Source organism: Dermacentor albipictus, chromosome 5 (assembly GCF_038994185.2).
Source record: "Dermacentor albipictus isolate Rhodes 1998 colony chromosome 5, USDA_Dalb.pri_finalv2, whole genome shotgun sequence".
NCBI classification, from domain to species: domain Eukaryota; kingdom Metazoa; phylum Arthropoda; class Arachnida; order Ixodida; family Ixodidae; genus Dermacentor; species Dermacentor albipictus.
Window position 1 is genome coordinate 83,598,011 of NC_091825.1, and position 12,996 is coordinate 83,611,006.

Here is a 12,996-nt window from a genome sequence, read left to right on the forward strand (position 1 = left end):
TGAGCAGGAAAACGTGCTGTGGAACACCAGACAGGCAGAAGTGAAGGGGTTAAATAAATTGGTGATGCTGAGGAAAGGATGAATGAATACTGTGTTTATTAGCACAAAGCTGGCTCATGGATTAAATTGGAAGAGGTTGGTATGGGAGCAAAGGAGAGAGGAGGAACACCGCGATATCAGCAGTCAATCTCAAGGATGACAACCAAAGCACCTCTAAAGGAGGTGGATGGTGCCTGTTCGGCGGAAGAATGCGTACTGTGCAAGGAGGGTGCCTTTCGCATTCACTTGTGGTTGGATCTAATCCTCGAGGTCTGCTGCTAAACCCCAGGTGCTTGGAACGTTGGGTCATGCTCACAGTAGGCGATAAATAATTCACCTACGCTCACTGCACGCTCACAGTAGGTGATAAATGCTTGTGTGAGTGTCCGTTTTGCATGCTGAGCAGGTAAGGTCAGGTGAAGACGTGTTCAGAATACTTTGGAGTAGGATATAATGCCCAGAAAATTTCACACAACAATAAAATTTATAGCGGGAGTTGACAGATTAAGCATCACAGAAGACGCAACCTCACAGGTAATAAACGAGACCACACTTACAGCCATGGAAGTGATGGAAGACTTTGAGAAGAGACGTTCAGCTTCCTTGAACTTGCGGTTCCTTTTGTCTGCCTTGCTGTTTGTGTTCCTGTAGATAGCAAATACAAATGCAATAAGAAATAGCCATGAGGAGGAGCCCTTTCTTGAGGCAACATGTTGTGTCATACAACCAGGTAGAGAACAAAATGAAAATGCAACAAATACTTGCAAGGCAACCTGATAAGGACATGTTATCTGGCTGTCAGTATGCAACAACCTTGTATTTGGACTGTCAAATGTTATACTTATCGATATCATTAACACCATATAAAGCAATCACTGCCAGATTATGCTGCTTCAACTGGTTGACTGATGGCTTAAAGGGCCCCTGAAATGGTTCGGACAAATTTTGTAGACGTGTAGGCCACAATTTAAGTGAAGCGTTACGTATTAATGGAGCTACAAGTGATTACAAGTTACCCTCCTCCCTAGCCATGCTTTTCCTCCTCAACTAGTTCACTGAGCGATCGGGGCTAAGCTCCGCCTTCACTGGTTCTGCGTCACGATACAACGTCACAACGTCCATTTCCGGTTGTTTTGGGGCCTGCTCGCGCGAAACATCTTCGCTAGCGGGTTGACCGTCAATCCCAAGCGAAAGCTACAGAAGCAGCGTGCGTTGCGAGCATTCTGTCGTAGCACCAAACGTGTCTGGTATTCCGGTAATCACACACTACCTGAATATTTCGACAGAACGATTGAGGCATAAACTCAAGTGGATGAAGGAACTTTAGCGTAGACGTACGTGAGCTGCCTGATCGGTCTCCACGGTCCAGCCACCCGTTGGCGCAGAGCTTAACCAGCCAAAGAAAGGGCTAATATTGCTCTAACCAAGTGTAAAACATTTTAAACATTTACAAAAACAACATGTTAACGATTACACTCCTGCGAAACATTTACACCAGCAGCAAAGAAGAATACATCTTCTTACTGCTGCTGTGTCTGGTTGAGCTCTATCTATGCCACCAGGTGGCTGCACCGTGCAGACCACTCCCATTTGCGCTTCTGTTCATCCCGTGAAACGACATGCAAGGGGACACGGCCAGGCCCTGTACCCTTGCGCTTGCATTTACCCTAATACCGGACTCGCGAAACACTACTGCATTAGTAATCTTCCGGTGTAAATGGACAGCCATAATCACGCAAATCCTGGCGTCCATCGGATAGCGGCAATTAAATTTACTGCAGCCAGTCCACTCGTCTACTGGCTTGCAGAGGGACACGATGTCGCAGCTTGACATATTGCCAGTCGCCACGTTTGCAGTCCACAGCGCAACAAAGTCGAATCATAGCGCTCGTAAAAAGACAGGCCGACACTGACGGCGAAGCTCTCATCAAAGACGGAGCACATTGTAACACAAGCAGACAACACTTGCTGTGTGCCGGAAGTGCTTAAGTGTACTGAGAAATTGTTCTTGTGCATTCTCTTTATGTTATTTTCTTTTTCTAAAAACAAATTAACTAACATTCCAACTGTTATAAACATCATTTGTTTACCATAAAGTTGGAAAAATTGTCGATCATGCACCCTGGTTAGCTAATCGGATAGCTCGCCCCACTGATGTCACATGGGTGGTTTCCGTCATATAGGTAGGAGTGGCTTAAAATTCCGCCAAGCAGTGTGCTGCGATCGGCAGCGATGTGCATTTTTAAAACCTTATAATAAATTACACGCTTTACACGGAGCACTTGTGGACGATTTTTTGTTTTGTGTTCAGTGTTCTCCGGCCGACTTTGAGGCTGAGGTTCCTTCGGTAGTGCCAATAGTCCAAGAATGCCTTGCGCCCCTTGACGTTACCTACGAGCTCCCACAGGATCATAAGATCCGGTTTTTGGACGTGCATTTTTAAAACCTTATAATAAATTACACGCTTTACACGGAGCACTTAGATGTGTCAATGAATGATCAGAAGGACCCACTGTAACAACTCACTATGTTTGTAGGAAATCGTTTCAGGGTCCCTTTAACGGAGCTTAACTAGCCAGAAATGCATAGTGGAACACAAGGGCTGCCATAAAGGGAGGCTCTGGAATAATTTCGACAACACGGGGCTCTTTAACATGCATCTAAACCAACTGCGTAGTCATCAAAGTAATAACTTCTACATAGTCGAACCCATTTATAACAATATTCAAGTGCAAAAAAAGATCCCATTGTTATATTCGATATATTGTTAAAACCAGTATCATTACAAGTGGGTTCAACAACAGGTGGAAGGAACCTAAATCCTCAGTTTGCTTCTTATGCTATTATTTTCTGCAGGGGGTGTCGATTTGGAACTTCAGTATCTCTAAGAAGAGTATTTTATGTGTGTGGAATGATAAGCATCACCTTAAGCAAGCAAAGCGAGCAAAGAAGAACAGGAAAACTAAACATTTCAACGGAGTTTGTCGCAAGTGCAGTGGGCATGTGTGAGCGTAGTCGGAACTGGTTCCCAATTCTTTGTTGTTAAGCAAGAGAAGTGGCAGCGTTCATGTCAGCACTTGCCTGATTTCGTTCATGTGAGCTTAACCGATTAATCACAATAAAAAAATTATTATTGTAAGTAAAGTTTTAATCAAATAATCGATCAATCACCCAGCCCTAAAGGAAATCTTTATAACTTTGTGTTCCTGTCTGGTGGATAAGTTCTCCCTTTCGTGAAGTAGATGGGCTCATGAGCAATGATCAGTGCACTGCACAAGAAGCACATACTTCCGTTGCTTCTCATGAGATGCTTTGCTAGCGCAAATGGCACCAGACCTTTCCTTGACCAGTTGTGTGCCTCCTAATCACCAAATGCAACCAAAGAAGAAGTAAATGTGATTAAAGCCAAATTAAAGAAGACACATGTTTGGGCCAGTAAGGCAGCTCAAGCTACTGCTGTGAAGGTACAGAAGATTGCACAGGACTGTCAATACCTTGCTACATGTCATAACTCCAACACTACAAACTAATACACTTCTGCACACCAGCTCTTGTGAAGCTTCTTACAGCCACTGGTAGATCATTCACAGCCGAATAAAAGCAAGCAGCACATAATGTCAATAGTGTGACACAGGTGAGCGGCTGGCACATTGAGTAGGCACCAGCACGAGCAAAAGTGAGCAGGTAATTCAAATTTATATTCTTCTTTTTTTTTTTTGCACCCACCTTATCGCCAGCTGTGCAACATTGAAACGAAGGTGTACTGATAACTGAAACACAGTCTACACCTTTACAGTGCCAATAGGAACATATTCTACAACATAAAAAATGATGCAAGCAACATCAGTCCAACAAGCGCAGCTTCAATCTGGAGCCAACATAATGACAAGGAGATTTGTCGTCGGGACGTTACGTTAACCTGATGAAGACAATCGGCTTGTTGCATCGCTGTAGATCACTCCCGAGTCTCTGCCTTCCTGTGAGCTGTGTCTTTTGTTAAACTTCAGCTTGAAGAAAACTGATATGCCACATGTGCATTGCTTTAACTGCTATGTATTTTTTTTACCACAGATCTTATTTAGCCAGACTAAAGAGACTCGTACACTACTAAGACGAATTATGACCTGCATGCTAGGACCAGCAGGACTTATCGCACAATCTGACTCTCATGTGGCCATTAAGTGGCTCCCGATTTTCTCCTGTACAATGAGCACGACAATAACGAAATGAAAGAGGAAACACTCGCGTAAAAACAAAACAACCCTGCTGTAAGCTGCTCTTGAGCAAGGTGAAAAATTGCGGCACACAACACTCACGTCATCCTTACTTTTCTAGTCCACACCTCTTTGTGCTGTAACACAACGAAAACATTTCAATGTGGTCCACAGCTGCTGAACTTGTAATGTGTAAGCTAAACTAGCTGAAACTTTGAATAGGCACGTGCAGGGCAGGGATAAACTATGATCGCACTATGGTGAGGAGACCACCTTAGTTCTTTTTATGTCAGCGATAACAGCTCACTGCACTTGGCAGCAAAGTACATGCCAAGTGCATGCACGCACTAGTGCTGGCAACGCACTGCACAGAATAACCTAGCAAACTACATTTGCTTTGTTAAGGCCTCAGTGACACACTTGTTTTATCTCAAAGGGTTCACTGCCACATTCGATCTGCAAAGTTGAGTGGCCAATCAGCCCACAAGAAGTACACTTTGTGTGAAAGAATTGTGAAGCTGTGCACACGCTGTTGTGTGCACCTTAAAACACAAGCTTTCCCGCGCTGCTCGGGCTAAATGCATTGCAGACCCAATGTTCGGATACCTGTGAGGTAAAGCGTTCATGAAGCAGTCAGTTACATGCTATACAACTAAATGGGACACACACAATTGTCTTTATTTTTATTTTACACAATGTCTACGCACCGCACAGGTCACAAACTTAATGTCAAGAACACCGTTGTAGACATTATAATGTTGACGAAGGAATGTCATGAGGTCGAAGGCAATGTTTGATGATTGTCGAGGCATTATTGGTGATGTGCATGCAGAAGTATGCAACATATCTAAACACATTTCAGCCTTCTACACCCCTTATGTCACAGCTCGAACTATTTGCGCGAGCAGTGGATCAACAGAACTATGCCGAGCTTCGTCGAAACTTGAACGCAAAAGAAAAAGATAATGGAAGTATCAAACAGTTTCACTTCTACGGCTTGCCACAAACAACCACAGCAAGCGCCGATTACAAGAGTCCAACTCTGGCATGCATATCACAGTCACAATTGCAGTTGCAGGCTAAATCACAAAGACAAATGGCAGGTTAACGCTCGTGGGCTGCGACTACAACGCAACTCACAATCGCCAACCAATACGGCCGTTTGCGGCTCAAAACAGAAGCGCGAGAAACGAAACTACTTACTTGTTCGGCGCCAAGTACCGGTCCCAGCCTCGTATAATGTTTCCATACAGCTGCGTGTCCTCCAGGTAACTGCCTTCGAATGCATAGATCTGTCGCTCGAGGTTTGCGAGAGTGTCCTGCACATTAAGAGCACGCGCGAATGAAGGAGTTATAGCGCGCCAAATTGCGGCGCGCGCATTAAAATGCTGATTTCAAATTAGCGCAGTCAGTACTGCGGCAGCACAGCAAGGTGAAAGGTTAGGCTCACACGTAAACACATTCAGGTAGCGATCCGTCGCCTGAGAGCTGCCGCTCCTAAAACGTAAACAAAAACACGTGCGGGCTGGTATACGCAAAACGGCCCCATGTTGCACCAGTGCTAGCGCCATTTTGAAAGAGATGAAAGATAAGGCGGTTATTTCATAACCGAAAGGCTTTGGGTGGAGTATGCGCGTCGAGACGACTGACTAACGTTTTTTGCTGAAATTGTGAGACTTACGCACCGCTATTTCGGCCTTGCGCTTTACGAGTTCGGCGAGTTCAGCTCTCGTATCCATAAAGCTGCTGCTTTTGGACGCCATTTTTGTTGTTTGTGTAGCGCCGCACCGAATAACTGTTCCGCACTAAACTGCTATTTTAAACTTTTTATGCATAATATTATAAACACAACCATTATAAAATTTATATTTTAAATAAAATTTATTTTTTTTATATTTTAATATAAATAGAAGTTTTTTATTACTGAACAACCTAAAATTTTTCAGTTCCGGTTTTGATTTTAACTTTGAAAGAATCTTACGTTCATAACTACCTTTTGCCAGTGTTTAAATATATGTGTGTGTGCTGTAACAGAGCGTGACATACCACAAATAAAGCAAGTTTAGCCTTTTTATTTACATAACAGAGGAGGATGCCATAAAATGGGTGTTGTATTCCCGTCTATGAAGCAAATGAAACAATTTTTACATTCTTTTTGTTTGCGCTCAAGGATTAATAAATCAACACAGCAAAGTAGTCAATTTAGAAACATACTTTCAATGCAGAAGTTATACAGCGTTCTAGGAAACATCCCTTTAGCAAAATTTCAGCGTTGTTTCAGTGTCGTGAATAACCCGCGAAATATGAAAATTTCCGCATGGCTGCACGTTTGAGCGCCGCGATCGCAGTGCGGCTACAGAACTACAGAAAGATTAGTCGAAGAATGGGCCAGCTACGCGAATTGTAAAGCGCAGTGCTACTGCTAGGGCTATTTGTTTTACCTACACTACGTGCTGGATCGCGCATAGTGCCGGGCAGAGGCTATGACGTCGTGTGCTGAACTTGGCTGACAGGACTGCAGCCAATCAGAGCGGACTGCGCGTCCTCCTCTCCATGAGTAGATGAAAAGCGGCCGACTCCGCACTTCGCATGACTTCCCACTTACAGCTGCGTATACGCCCTTGCCTGAAACTAAACGCCAATGTACGAGTTCCCTTTCAGCAACAAATCTAGACAAACTGCAGCTAATTGCACCGCGAATGCGCAACACACATATTAACACAGCACGGAGCCTGAATCAGCCTGCACCATTCGTGAGTAGGATAATTTTATCTTGTAAGATTCGCTCACCTTCCTGTCTGACACACGATCATGCTCGCACTTCCCTGCTTTCCCTGCAGAGAACATTCGCTATCGTCCTGTCAGCGCCGACAGTCGCATGCATAGTGGGGCTACACGTTTGCCAGCCTGTTTGTCTGTCGTCTGCTGTGTCCACTCATCCGAAACCGCACTGCGAAAAGTGTAGTATTCATGTTACACTGCTGATGTAAAATATGGCTCTGTTTAAGTGGGCGGCGCTACACTTCTCCTACACGGACTAAAAAAAAGGCTATTTCCTACTCCACTGTTGTTCGGTGTGAACTATTTGTGCATGCGCAGCAGTCGTAGTGTGGCTATAGCATTTATCGCTACATTACCTCGCGATAGGTGTACTCTTTTCGGTGTCACTTCCAGTTTCGGTTTTAGGGCGCATTGACGCATGTTTTGTGGCGAAGCGCCTACTGCATATTGAAATTTAATCTTTCTTTGGATCGAGTAGCTGCTCGCAATGCTACGATACGCTAAAGAATTTTTTTATAAGTAATTATTTCTTGACTCCAGTTTGTACTAACGTAAATATGTTCGACGCGTTTAGCAAGTATGGGATACAGGCGTATCACGCGTGCAATCTTACATTTTTCATAAACTAAGTGTGGCTTAAAGAAGTATATTTACTATAGAGCGTCATGCAACCCCAGAAGTGGTGCACAAGTAAGTTGTATTTTAAAAAATTATTTGCGTGATTTGTGTAATTACAGACACAATGTCCAGCTATGTTGACATTTGCTATCAGGTTTTATTTATACATATATTTTAAAAAAAACAGTGAATACACAAAAACACTGAAATAGTAACTATTGTTGCGTTTCATGAAACGTTCGGAACGAATCCAATTGACTATGGATCAAGTAAACTTCCTTAAGCGGAAATGCCGGATAAACTGAACGGAATAAGTATTAGCTTTGGTTGGCCGCCCATAGGCTCAATGTTGGCAAACTTTGTTAAATGGAACTCGTCGATTGGTGACCTCTGGCTAAACGGAACTTTAACCAAGACCATCACCCAGAGCATCGGCATATGTAACAGTAAAGGTCCGCCAAACAAGTCACGTGATGATGCTATAAATAACAAGCAATCCATCCAGGCAGTTCGCAAAAGTTTACGCCATTTAAGAATGCCGAAGTTGCATCGGTGTTTACATCATGACGATTTCGTTATGATCGGTCGCGGCGGTCGCATTTCGATGGAGGCGAAATGCGAAAACGCCCATGTCCCCTACATTGGGGGCAAAAGGTCTGCAGGTGCTCAAAATTAATCTGGAATCCACTACTACGGCGTGCCTCATAATCAAATCGTGGTTTTGGTACGTAAAGCACCAGAATTTGATTCAATTCACTTCGTTAAAATGATGCCCGAGCAGGAAGACGGCGGTGATGGCGGTGACTTCTAAATCTGGAGCTGTTAGGATCTTGAATTAAGGCTGCCACTATACTGGTTTGTTCGAACCACCAGGAATAATTACGCGACCAGATAACGCCCTTGTTGCCTACCTTTGATAATCGGTGAAGTTCGTGGCGAAGGCTATGACTGTATGGGCGAAGATATATATATATATATATATATATATATATATATATATATATATATATATATATATATATACACATATATATATATATATAAACATCTTTTTTAGTGCGCGTGAATGTTTCGGACCTGACGACAAGATATGTATAGTTAAAAGGCTGCAGCGCTATTTCGAACGTGAGGCTAGCGCATAATTATTGGGACGTTTTTCGTCTAGAACACGAACCTGCGCAGAAGAAGCTGTATACAATACTAGAAGCTGAGCGCAGTAAAGTGTCTTTTTCTTCCCCACAAATCGAAACACTCGGAAGCTTTTCGAACAAAACCAGTGTGTGTGTGTGTGTGTTTGTGTGCGTGTGTGTGTGTGTTTTCTTATTCTGTGACGAATGACGCGTAACAAGAGCCGACAATATAACCAGCGCGTGTCAGTATCGCAACAAATTAATTACTGTACTGTATTATATCACTGAGCGAGCATCTGCGCGTATTCTGACATCAGTGCTTTTTTTGCATGTTGATCTCTGCCTTGATGTGCGATCGGTAGCGATCTTGCCTTGCGGTCACTGTGTTGGCGAGACTGTTTACCCTTCCGTACACAATTAAGACAGACATGATTTCCTTCGTTAACTATAAACCTTGTCCGAGCCATTAGCGTCTCAGAATTGCTTGTTGACGCCCAGTACGGCTTATTTTAGATGCAGCAGCAGCATAGCCATATTGACGGACACCGCTCTGCAGCTACACAGTGGTACAATATACAGCCTGCGAAACTCAAGCTTCGAGCCATCAACGTTTTCTCCTACGTAGAGATTTAGTTCCCTGCAGTCGAGATGTATCCGGGATTCAGTCACGTGTGCAGCGGCGGCAACTTTTGTTTCGCGTGCGGTCTCACGTAAAGCGCTGGACGCACAATAAGTGCCCACTATCTGAGGCGGAAACGATTTCGGAGTCTTTTCATGCTGCTGTCAGCAGTGCAACCGGCACCAACTGCTGGCGTGAATTTCGAAACCTAAACGCCCGCGTCGCAATCCTTCAGCGGCGGCATGCACGTTAGGTTGAAACCGCTGTTCGTTGATGCCTTGGTTATTGCGCGACCCGCTTGAGAGCGCTGTGATCGCGGTTTTTTTTTCTTTTTTCATTGTTTAACCTAGGTAGAATATTAGGCAGTATAGTAGCAAGAGCTTGGTGGCGCAACCCACCGCCCCGTTCCAAAGGGGACGCTCATAACATCCATCCATCCATCCACAAACGTGTTTAGTTATGCCGGTATTTTCATATTTCGCGGGCTTCCTTCGTGGCACGCGCAAAAAAAAACAAAACAGAAGAGACGATTGCGTACACAAATTTAATACTGCCGAACCGGACGTTTCCCAGAATCCTCTGCAATTTCGTCATTGTAAATTTGTCTCTAAATATAATACTGGCGGAGATCAATATTTAAAGTTGATTACTTACATAACTAAATGGTACGCATAAGAATTCTACAATTAGCTTCGTAAAGTGGCCGACAACATGCTTTTTCTCTCGGATTCCGACAGCACGCCCAAATATTTAAAAATATTGGCTAGAAACAGCTGCGACACCCTACCCTGTCTAGACTTTGCCGAGTTGCTACGCTAGAATACTAAGAATACTAGCATCAGTCAAAAATTTATATTTTAATGCAGTATGCCGGGGCACAATAATCAGGAGTGCGCGCGGAAATATTCAAGAGCTACGACGTCGGGCGCATATACCTTATATATAGTACAAGGAGACGATCGCGCATAAGCATGCAGATGTGTGCCATAATAAGGCATTGCGCGTTTTATGCATAATTGTCGTTGTGCTTCTATGAAGCGAGACCATATACGCGTGCGGCGTCGAAGACCACTGCACATTGTCTGAGATGTGGCATTGGCGTCGTCACAAACAAGTGATTTCCCATGCTTTGGACTCGCGCAACGTTCCCACTCTATACTTAGCAAGCGAAAGCAAGCGTCGAATCATATTTCGTAGTCGGGATGTTTGACCTTTTGAGGAGACGCTGTGCATCGATGACAACCAGCGCTCTGAGAGGCTCGGCGGTGATGTCCATTCGTTACGGAGGAGTACTTTTTTTTCAGCTTCGTCTTCTTAATACTTTTCACCCGTTTGTACATTCCCAATAATGCGCTGCTGTTGTGTCACGACACGATAAGACGCGACAGACCTCCTCACCACCGCCCGTTCTCCTCTGTTCACTCCGCCGTGCACGAGTTATATGCAGCAAGCGGATACGCAAAGCACGCAGACGCAGGGTACTATAGTATAACGTGCTCACGCTAGGAGGACGGAGTACTCACGCACGCTCGCTTACTCTCACGCACGCGTTGCACGAGTGCGAAACACACGCTGACAGACACACACACACTCGAACACACACACACGCGCGCGCACGGCACATAAAGATATACGGATTAATTACGCACGCAGTATACGCATCTACAAACACACACACGCACCCCGCCAAGTCACGACTCCGCATTCGTCTTGTTCGGTGCCCCGAGTCACGGCAGGGAGTCATCAGGGCCGGAGCGAAATTACCAAATCCAATGGCTAAGCGCTGGCGCGTGGGTCGCGCTGTCTCCCCCTCGTCTCTGTTCCGAGCCACGCGGCTCTGACATTCGCGTGCATCGTGGTCCGCATAAGGCACTGGCGGCGAGGCCTTCGGTTTAGTTTGGTCAGGCAGAGCGCAGTGACTGCAGGACTGCGAAAGACGCCGCGCAAGACTGTCGGCCGGCCATTTATTTGCGGGTTGTTTACTGAACAGGGAACTGGTCGAGCAACATCAGGCCGTCTGGCCTCTGGGGCATCGTTCATGACAGCAGAAGGCGAATAGGAGAAGAGGTAGAACCACGGGAGGATCTGAGTGTAAATGGTAGAGCTAGTGCACTATGATATAATAGTACGCTCTACTCCAGCACACGTCTCACCCACTGTGAAACCTGGAAATACGTACGGCTTGAGAACTGCGCATTCATACGGAAGTTTGGTGTTTGAACATCCAGCAACAACGCACACATATGCGTTCGGGCCTTTTGGTGTTACATAGGGACTATACATTTAGGACTCATGTTCAGTGGCGTAGCTAGGTCGTCTGGCACCCGGGGCCCTTAGCTCTTCTGTCACCCCCCCCCCCCTGGGTGTAGTTGAGGAAGGCGAGGATATCGACAAGTTTCGGGTGTCTTCAGACGTATATGACACCCCCCCCTGCTGGCCCCGTGCACCCGGGGCCCACGGCCCCCCGGCCCCCCCCCTGTTGCTACGCCACTGCTCATGTTTGTTGTTTCGACTCGCTGTCCCGATTATTTCGACGCAAGGAATGGGAGTTCCTGAGCGTCCCGTACAGACGTTTTTGTAGAACAGCTAATTCGGTACCTTCCACTATATGATGCCTCGCATAGGAAGCAGGGTTACATTTTATTTAAAGTTGACCGGAGAGAGAAGCGTTGGGCGTCGCACCGACTACAGATACAAAACAGGTGCATGCTCGATCAATGGTTTCCTCGCGCCTATATACAGGAGTCGCATGTTGGGCTATCGGCCTTTTCAATTAATGCGGCAGGAGCAAGCGTTCGTATAAATCCAGCTCCCACACGTAAGCACAAGAGAGAAGGTACAACGACGTAGCTTCGCAGCGGGAGACGTTGGCATTTCCAGCCGTAGCGAGGGATCCAGGTTACCCAGCCGATAATTGGAGACGCTCGGAGAACTCCAGAAAACGTTTGTCTTTCTGCGGCCAAGCGGGCAAAGTTGCCCGGCAGAGGTCGTCCTGGTCAAAGGAATTGGATGCGTCTATGAGCATGCCGGCCGGGCAGCCTTTTCAGCAAAGTCGTTGCCGACGATGCCACAATTAACGGGAAACCACGTTGACGTCGAAACTTGCGCATAAGCCTATTAGCAGAAGGCACAACATGGATCTGTCACATATAATAGGCAATCCATGAGGTTCCCATACTCTAAGAAATCGCGAAGTGCGACAAAGGTCAAGCTGAAAGGTTTAGACAGCTCTTGCCACGTTTTGAACGGCAGGAAAGACGCGAGAGTGCACGAAAAAAGTGAAGGACGAAAATATTCTGCTACATATTCCTCACAGTGAAATTAGAAGCTTCACGTGGATGATGCAGATGTGCGATAAACATTCCGACGCATGAAGTGCACTGACATTGTCTATAAGACAGCCAACTAATTAATGAAGAGGTCAGCAAAGCCTTAATTGCATACGGTTTCTACCCAGATACGGCACCCACACAACACCTGCCCTATCGACACATTTCGACGTGCAGAATCCGCTCGATGAGCTTCCATACATATATCTGGTGTTTTTTTTTTTCTTTTTTAGCTGCACCAAATCTTTTTTTTAAATTGCCAGCGG

At 45.4% G+C, this 12,996-nt stretch overlaps 1 protein-coding gene across 4 annotated transcripts in view; it reads right to left on the bottom strand.

Moving 5' to 3' along the window:
* Nucleotides 1-7,182, bottom strand: part of Eaf6 (chromatin modification-related protein EAF6/MEAF6) — a 35,994-nt gene extending 28,812 nt beyond the window's left edge. For 2 of the 4 annotated variants that reach the window (XM_065436849.2, XM_065436846.2), the window contains exons 1-3: nucleotides 5,939-6,051; nucleotides 5,457-5,572; nucleotides 597-684 (exon numbers count right to left, since the gene is read on the bottom strand). In XM_065436849.2, the coding sequence (XP_065292921.1) occupies nucleotides 597-684; nucleotides 5,457-5,572; nucleotides 5,939-6,016 (282 nt within the window). In that variant the 5' untranslated portion in view covers nucleotides 6,017-6,051. Of the gene's footprint in view, nucleotides 1-596; nucleotides 685-5,456; nucleotides 5,573-5,703; nucleotides 5,840-5,938; nucleotides 6,052-7,043 lie in introns of those variants that run through there. The other 2 variants (XM_065436848.2, XM_065436851.2) reach the window with 2 other exon arrangements.
* Between the last annotated feature and the right edge of the window lie 5,814 nt (nucleotides 7,183-12,996).